At 41.7% G+C, this 13,353-nt stretch overlaps 1 protein-coding gene across 2 annotated transcripts; it reads left to right on the forward strand.

The window, feature by feature from the left end:
* Positions 1-3,115: 3,115 nt before the first annotated feature.
* Positions 3,116-5,920, forward strand: LOC116004862. Of its 2 annotated transcripts, XM_031245052.1 has the most exons (7): positions 3,117-3,641; positions 3,755-3,816; positions 4,003-4,065; positions 4,139-4,240; positions 4,346-4,411; positions 4,841-4,904; positions 5,028-5,920. In XM_031245052.1, exons 1-7 carry the CDS (start codon positions 3,203-3,205, stop codon positions 5,726-5,728), a joined length of 1,497 nt encoding a protein of 498 aa, XP_031100912.1. In that variant the 5' UTR covers positions 3,117-3,202; the 3' UTR covers positions 5,729-5,920. The 2 variants fall into 2 exon arrangements, with proteins under 2 accessions (XP_031100920.1, XP_031100912.1); XM_031245060.1 differs by lacking the exon at positions 4,139-4,240 and having other exon boundaries at positions 3,116-3,641.
* The last annotated feature ends 7,433 nt before the right edge of the window (positions 5,921-13,353 follow it).

A 13,353-nucleotide genomic window follows, 5' to 3' on the forward strand; every position in this document is an offset into this window, starting at 1 on the left:
ATCCGTTCTTCGATTAGGGTTTTTGATTGGGATATTTGGGGATTTTGTCTATCAGAAGAAACGACTGTGTTGTTGTTAGGGATTTGGCTTGACTTCGCGTGAGACTGAAGAGAAAAATCAGACTAAAGACATGAATGGACGCATTTGCCCCTCAAGTAAACGTCAACTTAACACCCACAAGACGGAAGGACCAACATTGGAAAAAAAAATAGTCAAGTGGTTGAATTGTCCAAATTGAAAGTCGATGACCAAATGTGGGAAATCACTATACTCGGGGGACCATTGCTGGAATTAACTCTATTGTATACATACATTTTGAAGTAATAAAAATAGAAAAAATTATATCTTTGGTCCCTGAGTTATACTCAAGTTTTGAATCAGTCCCTCAGTTGTGACTATATCCATTTTTCATCCCTCAGTTATGAGTAAAGTGGTAAGTTTAGTACCTGACGTTAGGTTTTCGTCTTAGCTTGACGAAAAACTCAAAAAAAAAAATCCTATTATTGAAGAGGTAAAGTAGGAAATTCACATATTATTCTCCTTCTTATATTGAAACCACTTTCACAACATTATTTTTTCACTTCTCAACCTCATATTTTAAGGTTCTTCAACTCCAAAAACATTTCAATAACTCTCGTATGACTTATTAAAAACTTGGGCGTTGTATAATGAATCTAAGACTCAGTGCATTAAATGAAAGTTTTTATTCGGTCAATTAATCAATTTTTGTACCCAAGTTTACACACCCATACTAATACTAATAGACAGAACATAGGGGTTCGGCAGGCCTTATATCGTGGACCACGGTCCACAGGTCATCTCAAAAGATAGTGCCTTACATTTGTTTTTATATTATCGAATGAAACTGTAGTTATATCGAAATGTAACTGTAGTTGTGTTGAAATGTAATTGCAGTGTATATGAACTGATACTGACACTACTACACAGACGGCTTTTAACGTCGGCTAAGTAGACCCTTTAACGTCGGCTAAAAGCCGACGTTGATCTGGCCGACGTTGTAAGTGTACACATACAACGTCGGCTAAAAGTTAGCCGACATTGTAAGGTACACATACAACGTCGGCTAACTTAGCCGACGTTGTATGTGTCCCTTACAATGTCGGCTATTTACAAATAGCCGACGTTGTAGGTAATTTGAAAGCTACTAAAATACCCTACAACGTCGGCTAATTACAAATAGCCGATGTCGTAGGTACCCTACAACGTCGGCTAATTAAAAATAGCCGACATTGTAGGTAATTTGAAAGCTACTAAAATACCCTACAACGTCGGCTAATTACAAATAGCCGACATTGTAGGTAATTTGAAAGCTACTAAAATACCCTACAACGTCGGCTAATTACAAATAGCCGACGTCGTAGGTACCCTACAACGTCGGCTATTTACAAATAGCCGACGTTGTAGGTAATATTAAACCAAAAAATTACCCTACAAGTCGGCTAATAAGACTAGCCGACGTAACGTCGGCTAAAAGCCGACGTTGATCTGGCCGACGTTGTATGTGTCCCTTACAATGTCGGCTATTTACAAATAGCCGACGTTGTAGGTAATTTGAAAGCTACTAAAATACCCTACAACGTCGGCTAAAAGCCGACGTTGATCTGGCCGACGTTGTAAGTGTACACATACAACGTCGGCTAAAAGTTAGCCGACATTGTAAGGTACACATACAACGTCGGCTAACTTTTAGCCGACGTTGTATGTGTCCCTTACAATGTCGGCTATTTACAAATAGCCGACGTTGTAGGTAATTTGAAAGCTACTAAAATACCCTACAACGTCGGCTAGTCTTATTAGCCGACGTTGTAGGGGATTTTAGTAGCTTTCAAATTACCTACGACGTCGGCTATTTGTAATTAGCCGACGTTGTAGGGGATTTTAGTAGCTTTCAAATTACCTACGACGTCGGCTATTTGTAATTAGCCGACGTTGTAGGGGATTTTAGTAGCTTTCAAATTACCTACGACGTCGGCTATTTGTAATTAGCCGACGTTGTAGGGGATTTTAGTAGCTTTCAAATTACCTACAACGTCGGCTATTTACAAATAGCCGACGTCGTAGGTACCCTACAACGTCGGCTAATAAGACTAGCCGACGTTGTAGGGTAATTTTTTTGTTTTTAAATATTAATTTTATTTTTCTATTTACACCCAAAACCTGCTCAAATATATATTAAAACCTGGACAATTTATATTTATAATATCAAAATTAATAAAAGCAATAAATCTCACAATTGATAATAATCTCACATGAATAACAGTTTCACATTTGTGTTTATATTATCGAATGAAACTGTAGTTATATCGAAACGTAACTGCAATTGTGTTGAAATGTAACTGCAGCATATATGTACTGAAAGTGAATGGCGCGGAACGGAGGTGATTTCATCTGTATGTTTTCATTAATAAAAACTAGGGATGTCAATTGTACGCGTACCCGACGGGGAACCCGATTCTCCGCCCCTATGGGGACGGGGATGGGGACAAAAATAGGGGATCAGGGATGGGGATGGAGGCAATTTGGATTCCCCGCCGGGGACGGGGGCGGGGATGGGGAGTACTCTCCCCGCCCCACCCCGTCCCCGAAATATATATATATATATATATATATATATATATATATATATATATATATATATATATATATATGTATGTATGTATAGCCACACAACACACACATATGTATTACTTTGTATATAATATATATAATTTTAGAAGCATTCATGTCATGTTTATGACATGCATATTTAGGTAACATGTTTAATTGTAAAATATTAAATACTACTTTAAGTTGGAGATTAATATATATATGTGTTATTTATTTAAATATTTTTAATGTTTAAATTTTTTATAACTTATAAACGGAGTGGGAATTCCCCGTCCTCGAATAATCCTCGTGGGGATGGGGATGGGAGATTTTTCCCTTCCCCGGCGGGAATGGGGACGGGGATGGGGAATGGGGAATGGGGAATGGGGAAGAAAGTCGGGGGCGACCGGGCGAGAATGGGGGTATGTCCCCTGCCCCCATTCCGCCCCGTTGACATCCCTAATCAAAACGACGTCGTTTTGATGCGCGATCCTGATCGGGGTGAAATAGACATACTTAGAAGAATCAAAGTGAAATTTACTGATTCAAGAAAAGCCCTCCCTCTTGTTCTCTCCCTCCAAAAAAAAATGAAAAGATGGAGGAGCCCTGGGAAGCACTCGACGTAGACGATTCCGACCTCCCTTCTCTCCTTCAGCCCTGTAAACGCCTCTGCCACCACCGGCGGAACCCCAACTCCGCCTCCGCCACTTCTTCTCAGTCCTCCTTTACACCTTGCTCAAGTTCTACTCTAATATCCGAACAAGAAAAGGAAGACCAAAATCTCCAAGTTCTCCAACCTTTCCAGCAATCCGACTCCGCTCCTTCGCAGCCGCAGCCGACGCCGCACCGCATCCCTGGTCCAGCCGGCGTCATACAATCGGCGATGCTCCAGAAAAGTTTCGACCGTAAAAATCACGAAGTCTGGTCATCTCCCATTCCCACCCAGGATTATGTGAGGAAGGCAGTCGAAGATTCTTCGGAATTCGATTATGATTTCCACTCCAGTGCCTGGTTTTGCGCTCTTCAGTTTATCCGTACGAACTTCTATACACTTAGATATATAGAGAAAGAATGATTGAATATTATTAAAATACATCACGCAAAATAAAAAGGAAATTGGTATTTCTGTTGCATATGTTTGATGTAGGTAAAGTGCCTGGAATCACAACTTTGAGATCTATAGTGAAATGCCAGCACAAGGTAGAGAAGGTATGCTAATTGTGATCGATTTTACTCAAATTGATGAGGGATTTTTGAGTTGAGTGTGCGTGTGAATTTGCTGTGTGATTTTAGAACTTGTATTGTGATTGAAATGAAAAACCATAAGCATGTGCGCATACCCTTTATGCTTTTGTACCCTTCGTCATGACTTTTGTGTTTTTACTGGGTGGCTAGGTTGTGGCTGTCATAAAGTCTTCCAAACCAAATGGACTTAGTGGTCTTATGGTAACTCTGAAGGTAAGAGAAAGGGAATTCTTGATTGAAAGATTGTTAATAAGTGTGTTACTGATTTTTGTAGCTCGAAATCTAGGATCCAACAGGTACCATTGGTGCTAGCATTCATCCAAAAGTGCTAAGTGAGAGCATGTTTGGGAAGAGCATAATTGTTGGCACGGTTTTAGTACTAAAGGAGGTCTTTTCCTTAATTACTTATTGCTCACTGATAGTATTGCTCTGTTGTTTTGGTTGTTGGTTGTTGTTGTTAGGGTACTTGGTCTTGACCAGAGTCTTATTTCAGGTTGCTATATTTGCTCCATCGCGGTCAGCAGTTTATCTTAATATAACCCTCAGAAATATGGAAAAGGTAGGTACTCATTCTTCATCTTGCTGCTTTTAAGATAAGATACATAACATAATCGGGCATTCAACTCACAATGATCTGGTCTCAAGCTATATCACCATGATGCCACTATAGTGTATTAATGCCAAATGTATCTCCCAGAATGTGCTACTATAGCGTCTCCTGCTGTGTTTATCATTTCCACATTCTGCTCTCAGGTTATCAGAACAACCATAAATAAGGCATTCAGTTTCTTTACTGTAAGGCTATTTCAATTGAATGCTTCTTTGTGTTTTTCCTTCTTAAAAGTTGGAAGATTGTATATCTTTCATGATCTAATATATTCCATTTTGAGAGTCCATGTACAATATTTTAACTTTGTATAAGATAGATCTCCTGTAAACCTTGCCCTAGTATCAGAAGCAATAGGATCTGAAATAGTTTTCTTTGCAGGTATTCTGCAAGGATAGTGATTGTCTACCAGCAAATGCAGTGAACTGTTCTTATCCTGGCATCGGTGGGTGTTTATTTTTAGAACTTGAAATCTTGAATTTTTTCATGTTAGTGTTTTTGCATTCTGATAGAACAGTTTTCATGATCAGTATATTTTAAAAGGTATTTTTAAATATCTCATGATCAGATTATTCTGGAAGAGCCGCAGCAGCAAAGCAGATTTTCATTGCAGAAAAAGAAATGACAGGAGAAGTACAATGCATGAGTGCAGGAGGTGTTGTTCATAGTGAGAGTGAAACGGAGAAGGAAAACTTACTTCCAGGTAGCTATATGCGAAATTTGAGACAAGATAATGTAGAGAAAGAATCTTTAAGTTTCAGAGGAGGTGCTGCAAAGGGAGTTGAAGAAATAATCAGAAAGGTGACTACTCGTGATAAACAGCCAGAAGGAGCTAAACCAAAGAACAATTTCCATGCATGTAACACCATAGAAAGTTTACCCAAGAGCCTGACTAGCCGGGATGAATTTCAGGAGAGGAATGAAGTTATGAGCAAAACGCAGCCATTTGTTTCAAAGGCTCCACTCCCAGAGTGGACAGATGAACAGCTAAGTGAACTTTTTGGTGTTAATGGTGTGGATGATTTCCATGCATGTAATACTATCGAAAGTTTGCCCAAGAGCCATACCAGCTGTGAAGAATTTCAAGAAAAGGATGAAGTTGTGAGCAAAACATGTTCATCTGTTTCAAAGGCTCCACTTCCAGACTGGACAGATGAACAGCTAAGTGAACTTTTTGGTGGTGATGTTGTGGACGATTTCCATGCATGTAAATCTATAGAAAGTTTGCCCAAGAGCCATTATAGTGTTGAATTTCAGGAAAAGGATTAAAGCTCTGAGCAAAAGGCAACCACTTGTCTCAAAGACAACACTCCCAGGAGTGGACGGATGAACAGCTAAGTGAACTTTTTGCTGTATGCATGACTAAAGTTTCTTTTGAATTCTCTTGTCTTTTCATACTAAAAACAGCCATGTTGGAACTAGGAATTTTGTTGAAAAGTTATAAATACACAATTTTATCTATGCCACGTGTCAAATCTATAGTAAGAAATAAGTAATTGTCTTAATCAGTAATACTTTTTATATTATATAATAGCATCGGACTACATTGTACAAACTAAATTTCTTCCATCTTTTCATGCCAAGGCGGCAGCTAAGCAAAAGAAATAATGGAATCCAATAGCATAGTAATGAAATGTTCAAATTCTCACGAATTAAATTCCCATTATTATACCAAACATTCCCCAATAAATTGTGTTATGAAATTTGATCGGACTAAATTTTAGTTTCGCCAGATGAGAACGTCGCCAGATGAGAACGTACAATTGTATTGACTAACAACAGCAGGTTACAGAGTCTGAGAGAATATATAAATATACACAAGATGAGTAGGATACTAAATCACAATATGAGTAAAAAACCTAGAGTCCTAACACTACCCCTCAAGCACAGGGCAGACTGGCAACCTGTAGCTTGTCTCTGAGAAAATTAAATATAGGACCATGAAAAACTTTGGTGAAGATATTAGCAAGCTGGTCTTTCGTGGAAATAAAATTCACCTAAATCTCACCAGCAGCCACCTTATCTCGAACAAAGTGATAATCAATCTCTACATGCTTAGTGCGAGCACGAAAGATTGGATTGGCACACATATAGGTGGCACCAAGGTTGTCACACCATAATTTGGGAACCTAGACACCAGTAATGCGAAGCTCACGCAAGATGGACAAAATCCATGTTACCTCAGCAACCGTCCTCTGCTTCTTTTAGACCCCGGAGACGAGGTTGGATCCAAGAAACACAGCGAATCCACTTGTGGACTTCTGATCTTCAGGGCAACTGATAAGCGCCAAAAACAGTCAAGTTTCGGGTCATATTTGGATAACATTTTACAGTTTCATCACCCAATTGTGAGCATCTTTCATGGTTAAAACTTCTAATTAACACCTAACTGACAAATTTAACTCAGAGGTTGTGTTTTGAGTCATTTCCGCAGGGTATAGCAAAGTCCTAAACCAAAAAGAAGCAACAAACGAAGAATAAACCGAGCAGGAGGCCACCACGCATCACCACACACGTGGTGATGGGCGTGGAATATTTCCAAAACGCAACCACGCATCACCACACGCGTGGTGATGGGCGTGGACGCGTCCAGTAGGGCAGCAACGGAATTTCGACTTTTTGGACAACTATTTAAACCCTCATTTCTCATTTTTGAGGGGGATCTACACAATTTTCAGATATGATTTCTCTTTCCATTCCTTTCCCTTTGGGAGGAAGAACACACTCATTCCCACTAGAATAGATTAGTTTTCTTAGATTAGTGAAGATGGATGAAAGGATTGAAATTCCTTAGGTAAAATACTCTTTTCTTAAGATTGCTTCTTTAAATTATTGTTTAGTGTAATTTTACTTTGTTGTTCTTGAATGTTCATTATGATTGAGTAAAATAGTTTGGGGTGTGTGTGCCTATGTTAGACATTTGATTGATGCTTGAATTTTGCCTTATGATTATGAAGATTGTGGATTAGGATTGTAATCTTGTGTGGGTGATGTTCCTCATGCTTTGCTTCTATTTCGGCCGGAATAGTGAGTGAACTAGGTGAAAGTGAGTGTGTGCGTGATAGCGGCCTCTCACGAGTCCAACTCATCTACATCCCTGCCCTTAGTTCGAAAGGACAAGGTCCGGGAGGAGTGGTAGGCAAGGTGTTCGATAAGATACCTCAACCGAATGAGGATTGAGAGTCTGAGTGTGATGCCACTCGGTATAAATACCGTGACTCCCTAATTCAATCTCGAAACTCGTTTTCAAATCCCCTTAGGACGATCAATCAATTTGTTTAACCATGGTGTACACCCTCTTCATTTCCTTTTGAATTGTTTAGTTTACTCTTGTTCCTACAACCCCCAACTTATTTATCAAAACAACCCTCAATAATACTTGCAACTCTTACCTCTTAACACCTTCAATGTCAACACCAATTTGCTCCAATTTGTCATCCTTGAGAGACACGACACTCGGGGAGTCTTGACTCTTCGTTTTAACACCTTCCATTCCACATTCACTCACCATTAAAACTAAAGCACCATCAAAATGGCGCCGTTGTCGGGGATGGCAAACGGTTTTGAATTGTATTGATGTTTTTGGAGTTAATTTTTAAGAGTTCTTGAATTGCTTTCTCTTTTGCTTCATTTGTTTTCTTATTTTTGTTAATTGAGGAAGTGAGCATTATTACCTTGAATATTTTATTGCTCACTTGCAACTGCTTTTAGTTGCAAAGATTTGTTGTTGGCTAAGCTTTGTGCAGGAAATTTTTGTTGAAAATCACTTGAAAGCTTGCCAATGAGAGCTCAAATGTATCCCCATGGTTACCCACACCATGAGGGAAATCTTTTGAACTATACTCCAACCCAACCATATCCCTATTACTCCCATTCTACCTATGCTTACCCTCCACCAACATACCACTACCCACCCCCAAACCTTTACCCATTTCCACATCACTACTTGCCACATCCAAATTCTTATTCATCTTATATACATAATAATCACCCACCACCATATACACACCCAATCCCACCTTATCAAAACGAATTCCTTCCACAATACCCCATTTACCAAAATGACTCGTTAAGCTCTAAAGAAATATCCCAAAATATAGAGAGTAAGCTTGTACAAATGATGAAACAAATCGACCCGAACTATACTCACGAGCCATATTCATTCCCCAATTCCCACCTAAACACCCATTGCCCATCTGATATCCATCACAAATTCATCAAGAAAACAATACTACACATTTCTTTGAAACACCATCTTCTAATCCATACTTTACCGCACCCAATCCTTGTGATTATATCCCATCGGCCAAGGACGAAATTGCGATTCTCAAAAACAAGATAGAAGTATTTACGAGGATGACCAAGGAGGACATGGCTAATTTATGAGCCGAAATCAAGAGCGAATTAAAATATTATCTCGCTACCCTCCGGGAAGAAGGACTTCCATTGGAGGAGATAGAAACGAAAATGTTAGCCATGATGGAGGAGTTCATGAGGACAAGTTCATCACGGGTGGATTACCCACTTGATGAGAATATCCCAATTTTGGAAGCCAATCCAAGGATCGAAGCACAAAACGCTAGAGAAGAAGTAAGTGATGAAGAGATGGTAGATTGTTATGCTCCGGTGCTAGAGGAAGTTCCAATTTTCGAATTGGAAGATCCAAAAGAGGTAGAGATGGAGAGCGATGATGAGAGCATCGAAGTAGTGTGGGAAGATGAAGAGCCAACATGTGGTAACATTCTTAAACCTTATTGCATTAATATTCTTGAAAATCCTTGTGCTCTTTTTTAAACTACTTTTGACACTCGTGAGGATGACTCCCTTTCAAAATGCAACAATGATCTATATTCTTGTGATACTAATTGTTTTTATTTTCGGGAGGATGATTCCATAGGCTTTGTTGACAATCTTACTAATGAGTGTGAAAATCTTGATCACGATAAATGTGTCCCTTGTAAAGATGACTCCCTTCGCATTGTTATTTCTACTTTTTCTAAATACGACTGTTTTACTTTTTGGGAGGATGATTCTATAGTAAATCGTGATATATTGACTGATATTCGTAAGGATTCTCTTTTGTTCAAAGACGAATATGATCGTTTTAAATTTTTGGGAGATGAATCCTATGATTTGGGGAGAGATGAGTTGATAAGTGAGGGGGATATTACTTCGTTTTATTCATGTAAAGATAATGGTGATTCCCTTAACCAAACAGAGTGGGAGATGAGAAGAGAGAGTGTGAGAGAGAGATGGTGGATAAGGAAGGAATCTTCACGTTTGATCTGCTTGAGGGAATTGAGGGGGGTAATATGACTAAAATTGATATTGAAGACTCAAGTGGAGAGATATGGTCTCAACCTTATGCTAAAATTGATAGGATCACCAGGGGTGGAAGTAGAGGTGTAAATGTTGTGGGCCCGAGAGCTTTAGAACGCGTCACTGGGCGAACCGGACTTGAGGGACGAGCCGGGGGAATGGGGTTGGATGTTTTTCTCCCTATGGTTGTAGGTAGAATGAACAAGACTAGAAAACAGATAAATAAACTGAAGAATACTGGAGTTCTTCTTCTCCCAAATGTCATAAGACAATTCAAAATTCAAATTCAAATTCAAAAATATCATGCTCTAAACTCAACCTTAAGCCCCCTTAAATACTAAAGGTGGCAACAGTAATAACAAACATTAGCATAAGAATAGGAAAAACTAAAAACAAACCTAACAGCTAGTTAATTTGAAAAAAAGAAAAGAACTAGTATAAATACTTCATGCAGCAGATGGTTTGTTGCGTCTGTGATATGTTGTTCCAATGAATGCATCATCACACCCCTCCATGTCAACAAGCTTGTCCTCAAGCTTGTAATCCGGGAAAAGCAATCGGAAATGGTCCAAGGGTTCCTAAGAGGCATCTTCCGGCGTAGCGCCTACCCAATGTACTAAAACTTCCGGGACCCCTCTGTTCAATCGGGACTTGGATACACTGTGGAGCTGGAGCAGAACCCTACCATCGTGCACCGGTGGCAGCATCCGGCGGAGTACCCTGATAGGGCTTCAGTAGGGACACGTGGAAAATGTCGTGGATTCGACTCGCAGAAGGAAGCTTGAGCTGGTAAGCGATGTCACCTACGCGCTTGAGGACACGAAAAGGACCAAAAAATTTTGGCGAGAGCTTGTGGAACACTCTTCGATTGACCGATAGCTATCGGTAGGGATGAAGACGAAGCCAAACCCACAGATCAACCTCATATTCCACCTCTCGATGCGTGCGATTGTAGAACTTAGCCATACGAACCTGAGCAGATTTTAGGCGGTCTCGAACCAGGGCGAGAAAAGTGTCGCGGTCACGAAGTGCAGTCTCCACGGCGTCAAGGTTGGACACCCCCGGTTCATAGGATAAGAGACACGGAGGGTCATGACCGTAAACAACTCGGAATGGTGAAGTTTGCAAGGCGGTGTGGTAGGACGTGTTGTAACAATATTCGGCCCACGGAAGGCAGTTAACCCACTTCCTCGGGCAGTCACCGACTAGGCAACGCAGGTACATCGCAATGGTGCGGTTAGTGACTTCGGTCGGCCATCTGTCTGCGGGTGGTAAGCGGAGGAAAAGGAAAGGGTAGTCCCGCTGACTCGGAACAGTTCCCTCCAAAAGGAACTCGTAAAAGTTGCGTCTCGATCACTGACAATGGACTCTGGGATGCCATGGAGTTTGACAATGTGCGCAAAAAACACACCTGCAACCGAGGCTGCGGTGTAGGGGTGGCCGAGGGGAATGAAGTACGCGTACTTGGAAAGGCGGTCGACGACGGAGAGGATAACCGACTTGCCTTGAACCTTCGGAAGGCCCTCAATGAAATCCAACGAGATATCGCTCCAGATAAGCGAAGGTACGGGCAGAGGTTGGAGCAGACCTGCCGGGTGGAGGTTTTCCCACTTGCAACGTTGACAAGTCGGGCACTGTCTGACGAACTCGTGAACGGCACCCCGCATCCCCATCCAAAAGAATTCCCGAGAAATGCGAAAAAGTGTTTTTTGGGCACCTTCGTGCGAAATGTCGTGAAAGCCTGTGATAATAACTGGAATTAGTGGAGAATTCTGGGGGATAAAGAGCTTACCTTTGAAGCGTATGATTTGGCCATCTAAGGACCAATTGGGTCCCGCACTGCCTTCGTTGATCTTCCCAATCAAACCTTTAGCGGCGTCGGAGGCCGTGAGTTCTTGGCGGAGGGAATCTAGCACCGGAGATACCAGAGCCAAAAGAGCAACCTCCTCGTCGCGTCTTGATAGAGCATCCGCCACGGTATTAAGGCGGCCTGCCCGAAACTCGACGTCAAAGTCGTACCCCAGGAGCTTACTAATCCAATGATGTTGGGGAGACGTAGTGAGGCGTTGTTGGAGAAGAAATTTCAAGCTATAATGGTCGGTGCGGACAATGAACTGACGACCCCACAGGTAGTGTCGCCAATGGCGAATCGCCTGTGGTAACCCAATGAGCTCCTGTTCATATGCGGCTAGCTTGTGGTGCCGAGCGGCGAGACGCCGGCTAAAGAAGGCCACTGGGTGGTTATCTTGGTGCAAAACAGCACCCACGCCCACCCTTGATGCATCGCAATCAACCACAAATTGCTTGGAAAAATCTGGAAGCTGTAATACTGGGGCCGAGGTAAGTGCAATCTTGAGCGCCTGAAAGGCCACCGTCGCCTCCTCCGTCCAAACGAAATTGTGTTTACGGAGAAGCGACGTTAAGGGGGCGGCTATGACACCAAAGTCCTGTATGAACTTGCGATAGAAGCCCGCGAGGCCTAAGAAGCCCCGAAGAGCTTTGACAGACTGAGGTTTTGGCCAATCTAAAATTGTATGGACTTTGCTGGGGTCCATGGAAACCCCAGCAGCTTCGATAATGTGGCCGAGGTAACAAACTTTGTCTACCCCAAATGAGCATTTTGTCTTCTTAACAAGCAACTGATGTCGTCGTAGGAGATCAAAAACCTTCTGCACATGAACTAAGTGTTCCGCCCAAGTCCTGCTGTAAATCAAGATATCGTCAACAAACACTAAAACAAATTTACGAAGTACAGAAGAAAAAACCTCATTCATGAGAGCCTGGAACATTGACGGTGCATTGCAGAGGCCAAAAGGCATCACCAGGAACTCAAAGTGACCATGGTGTGTTCTGAAAGCTGTCTTTTCCACATCCTCTAGGTGCATGCAAATTTGATGATACCCGGACCTTAAGTCCAATTTTGTGAAGAACCGTGTCCCATGTAATTCATCCAGGAGTTCGTCATTACGGGAATTGGAAATTTATCCTTAACTGTTTTGGCGTTCAATTCCCGGTAGTCAATACAAAACCGCTACGAGCGGTCTTGTTTGAGCACCAATAAAACCGGCAAGGAATATGGCGAGCGGCTAGGCCGAATGACGCCGAGTTCTAGCATTGCATTGCATTGACGTTCAATTTCATCTTTTTGTGCTTGAGGGTAGCGATAGGGCCGAACGGCCACCGGGTTAGCGTCTGTGAGTAAAGTAATGCGGTGGTCGCATTGGCGTTGGGGCGGTAACGCCTTGGGTTCCTGAAAGAGGTCAAAATAGTCGGTCAAAATGTGTTCTAAGGCATTAACACTGACCGAGGGTTGTATGGCATTAAGTAATGGGCTGGGTGAAATGCGTTCCCCCTGCCACGTGACAGGATGCCCGCCATATGAAAAAGTCATGGTCAGTGCCGTGAAATCCCAAACAATAGCACCTAGCGTGCGTAACCAATTTACGCCTAATACAATTTCAAAACCAACTAAAGGAATAACATATAAAGTAACAGGAAATAAATGGTCATTCTTCCGGAGGAGTATGTCTTCACAAACGCCCAGGCTAGTGATGCGTTCCCCATTTGCCACAGCA

The sequence above is a fragment of the Ipomoea triloba genome, chromosome 2 (genome assembly GCF_003576645.1).
Source record: "Ipomoea triloba cultivar NCNSP0323 chromosome 2, ASM357664v1".
NCBI classification, from domain to species: domain Eukaryota; kingdom Viridiplantae; phylum Streptophyta; class Magnoliopsida; order Solanales; family Convolvulaceae; genus Ipomoea; species Ipomoea triloba.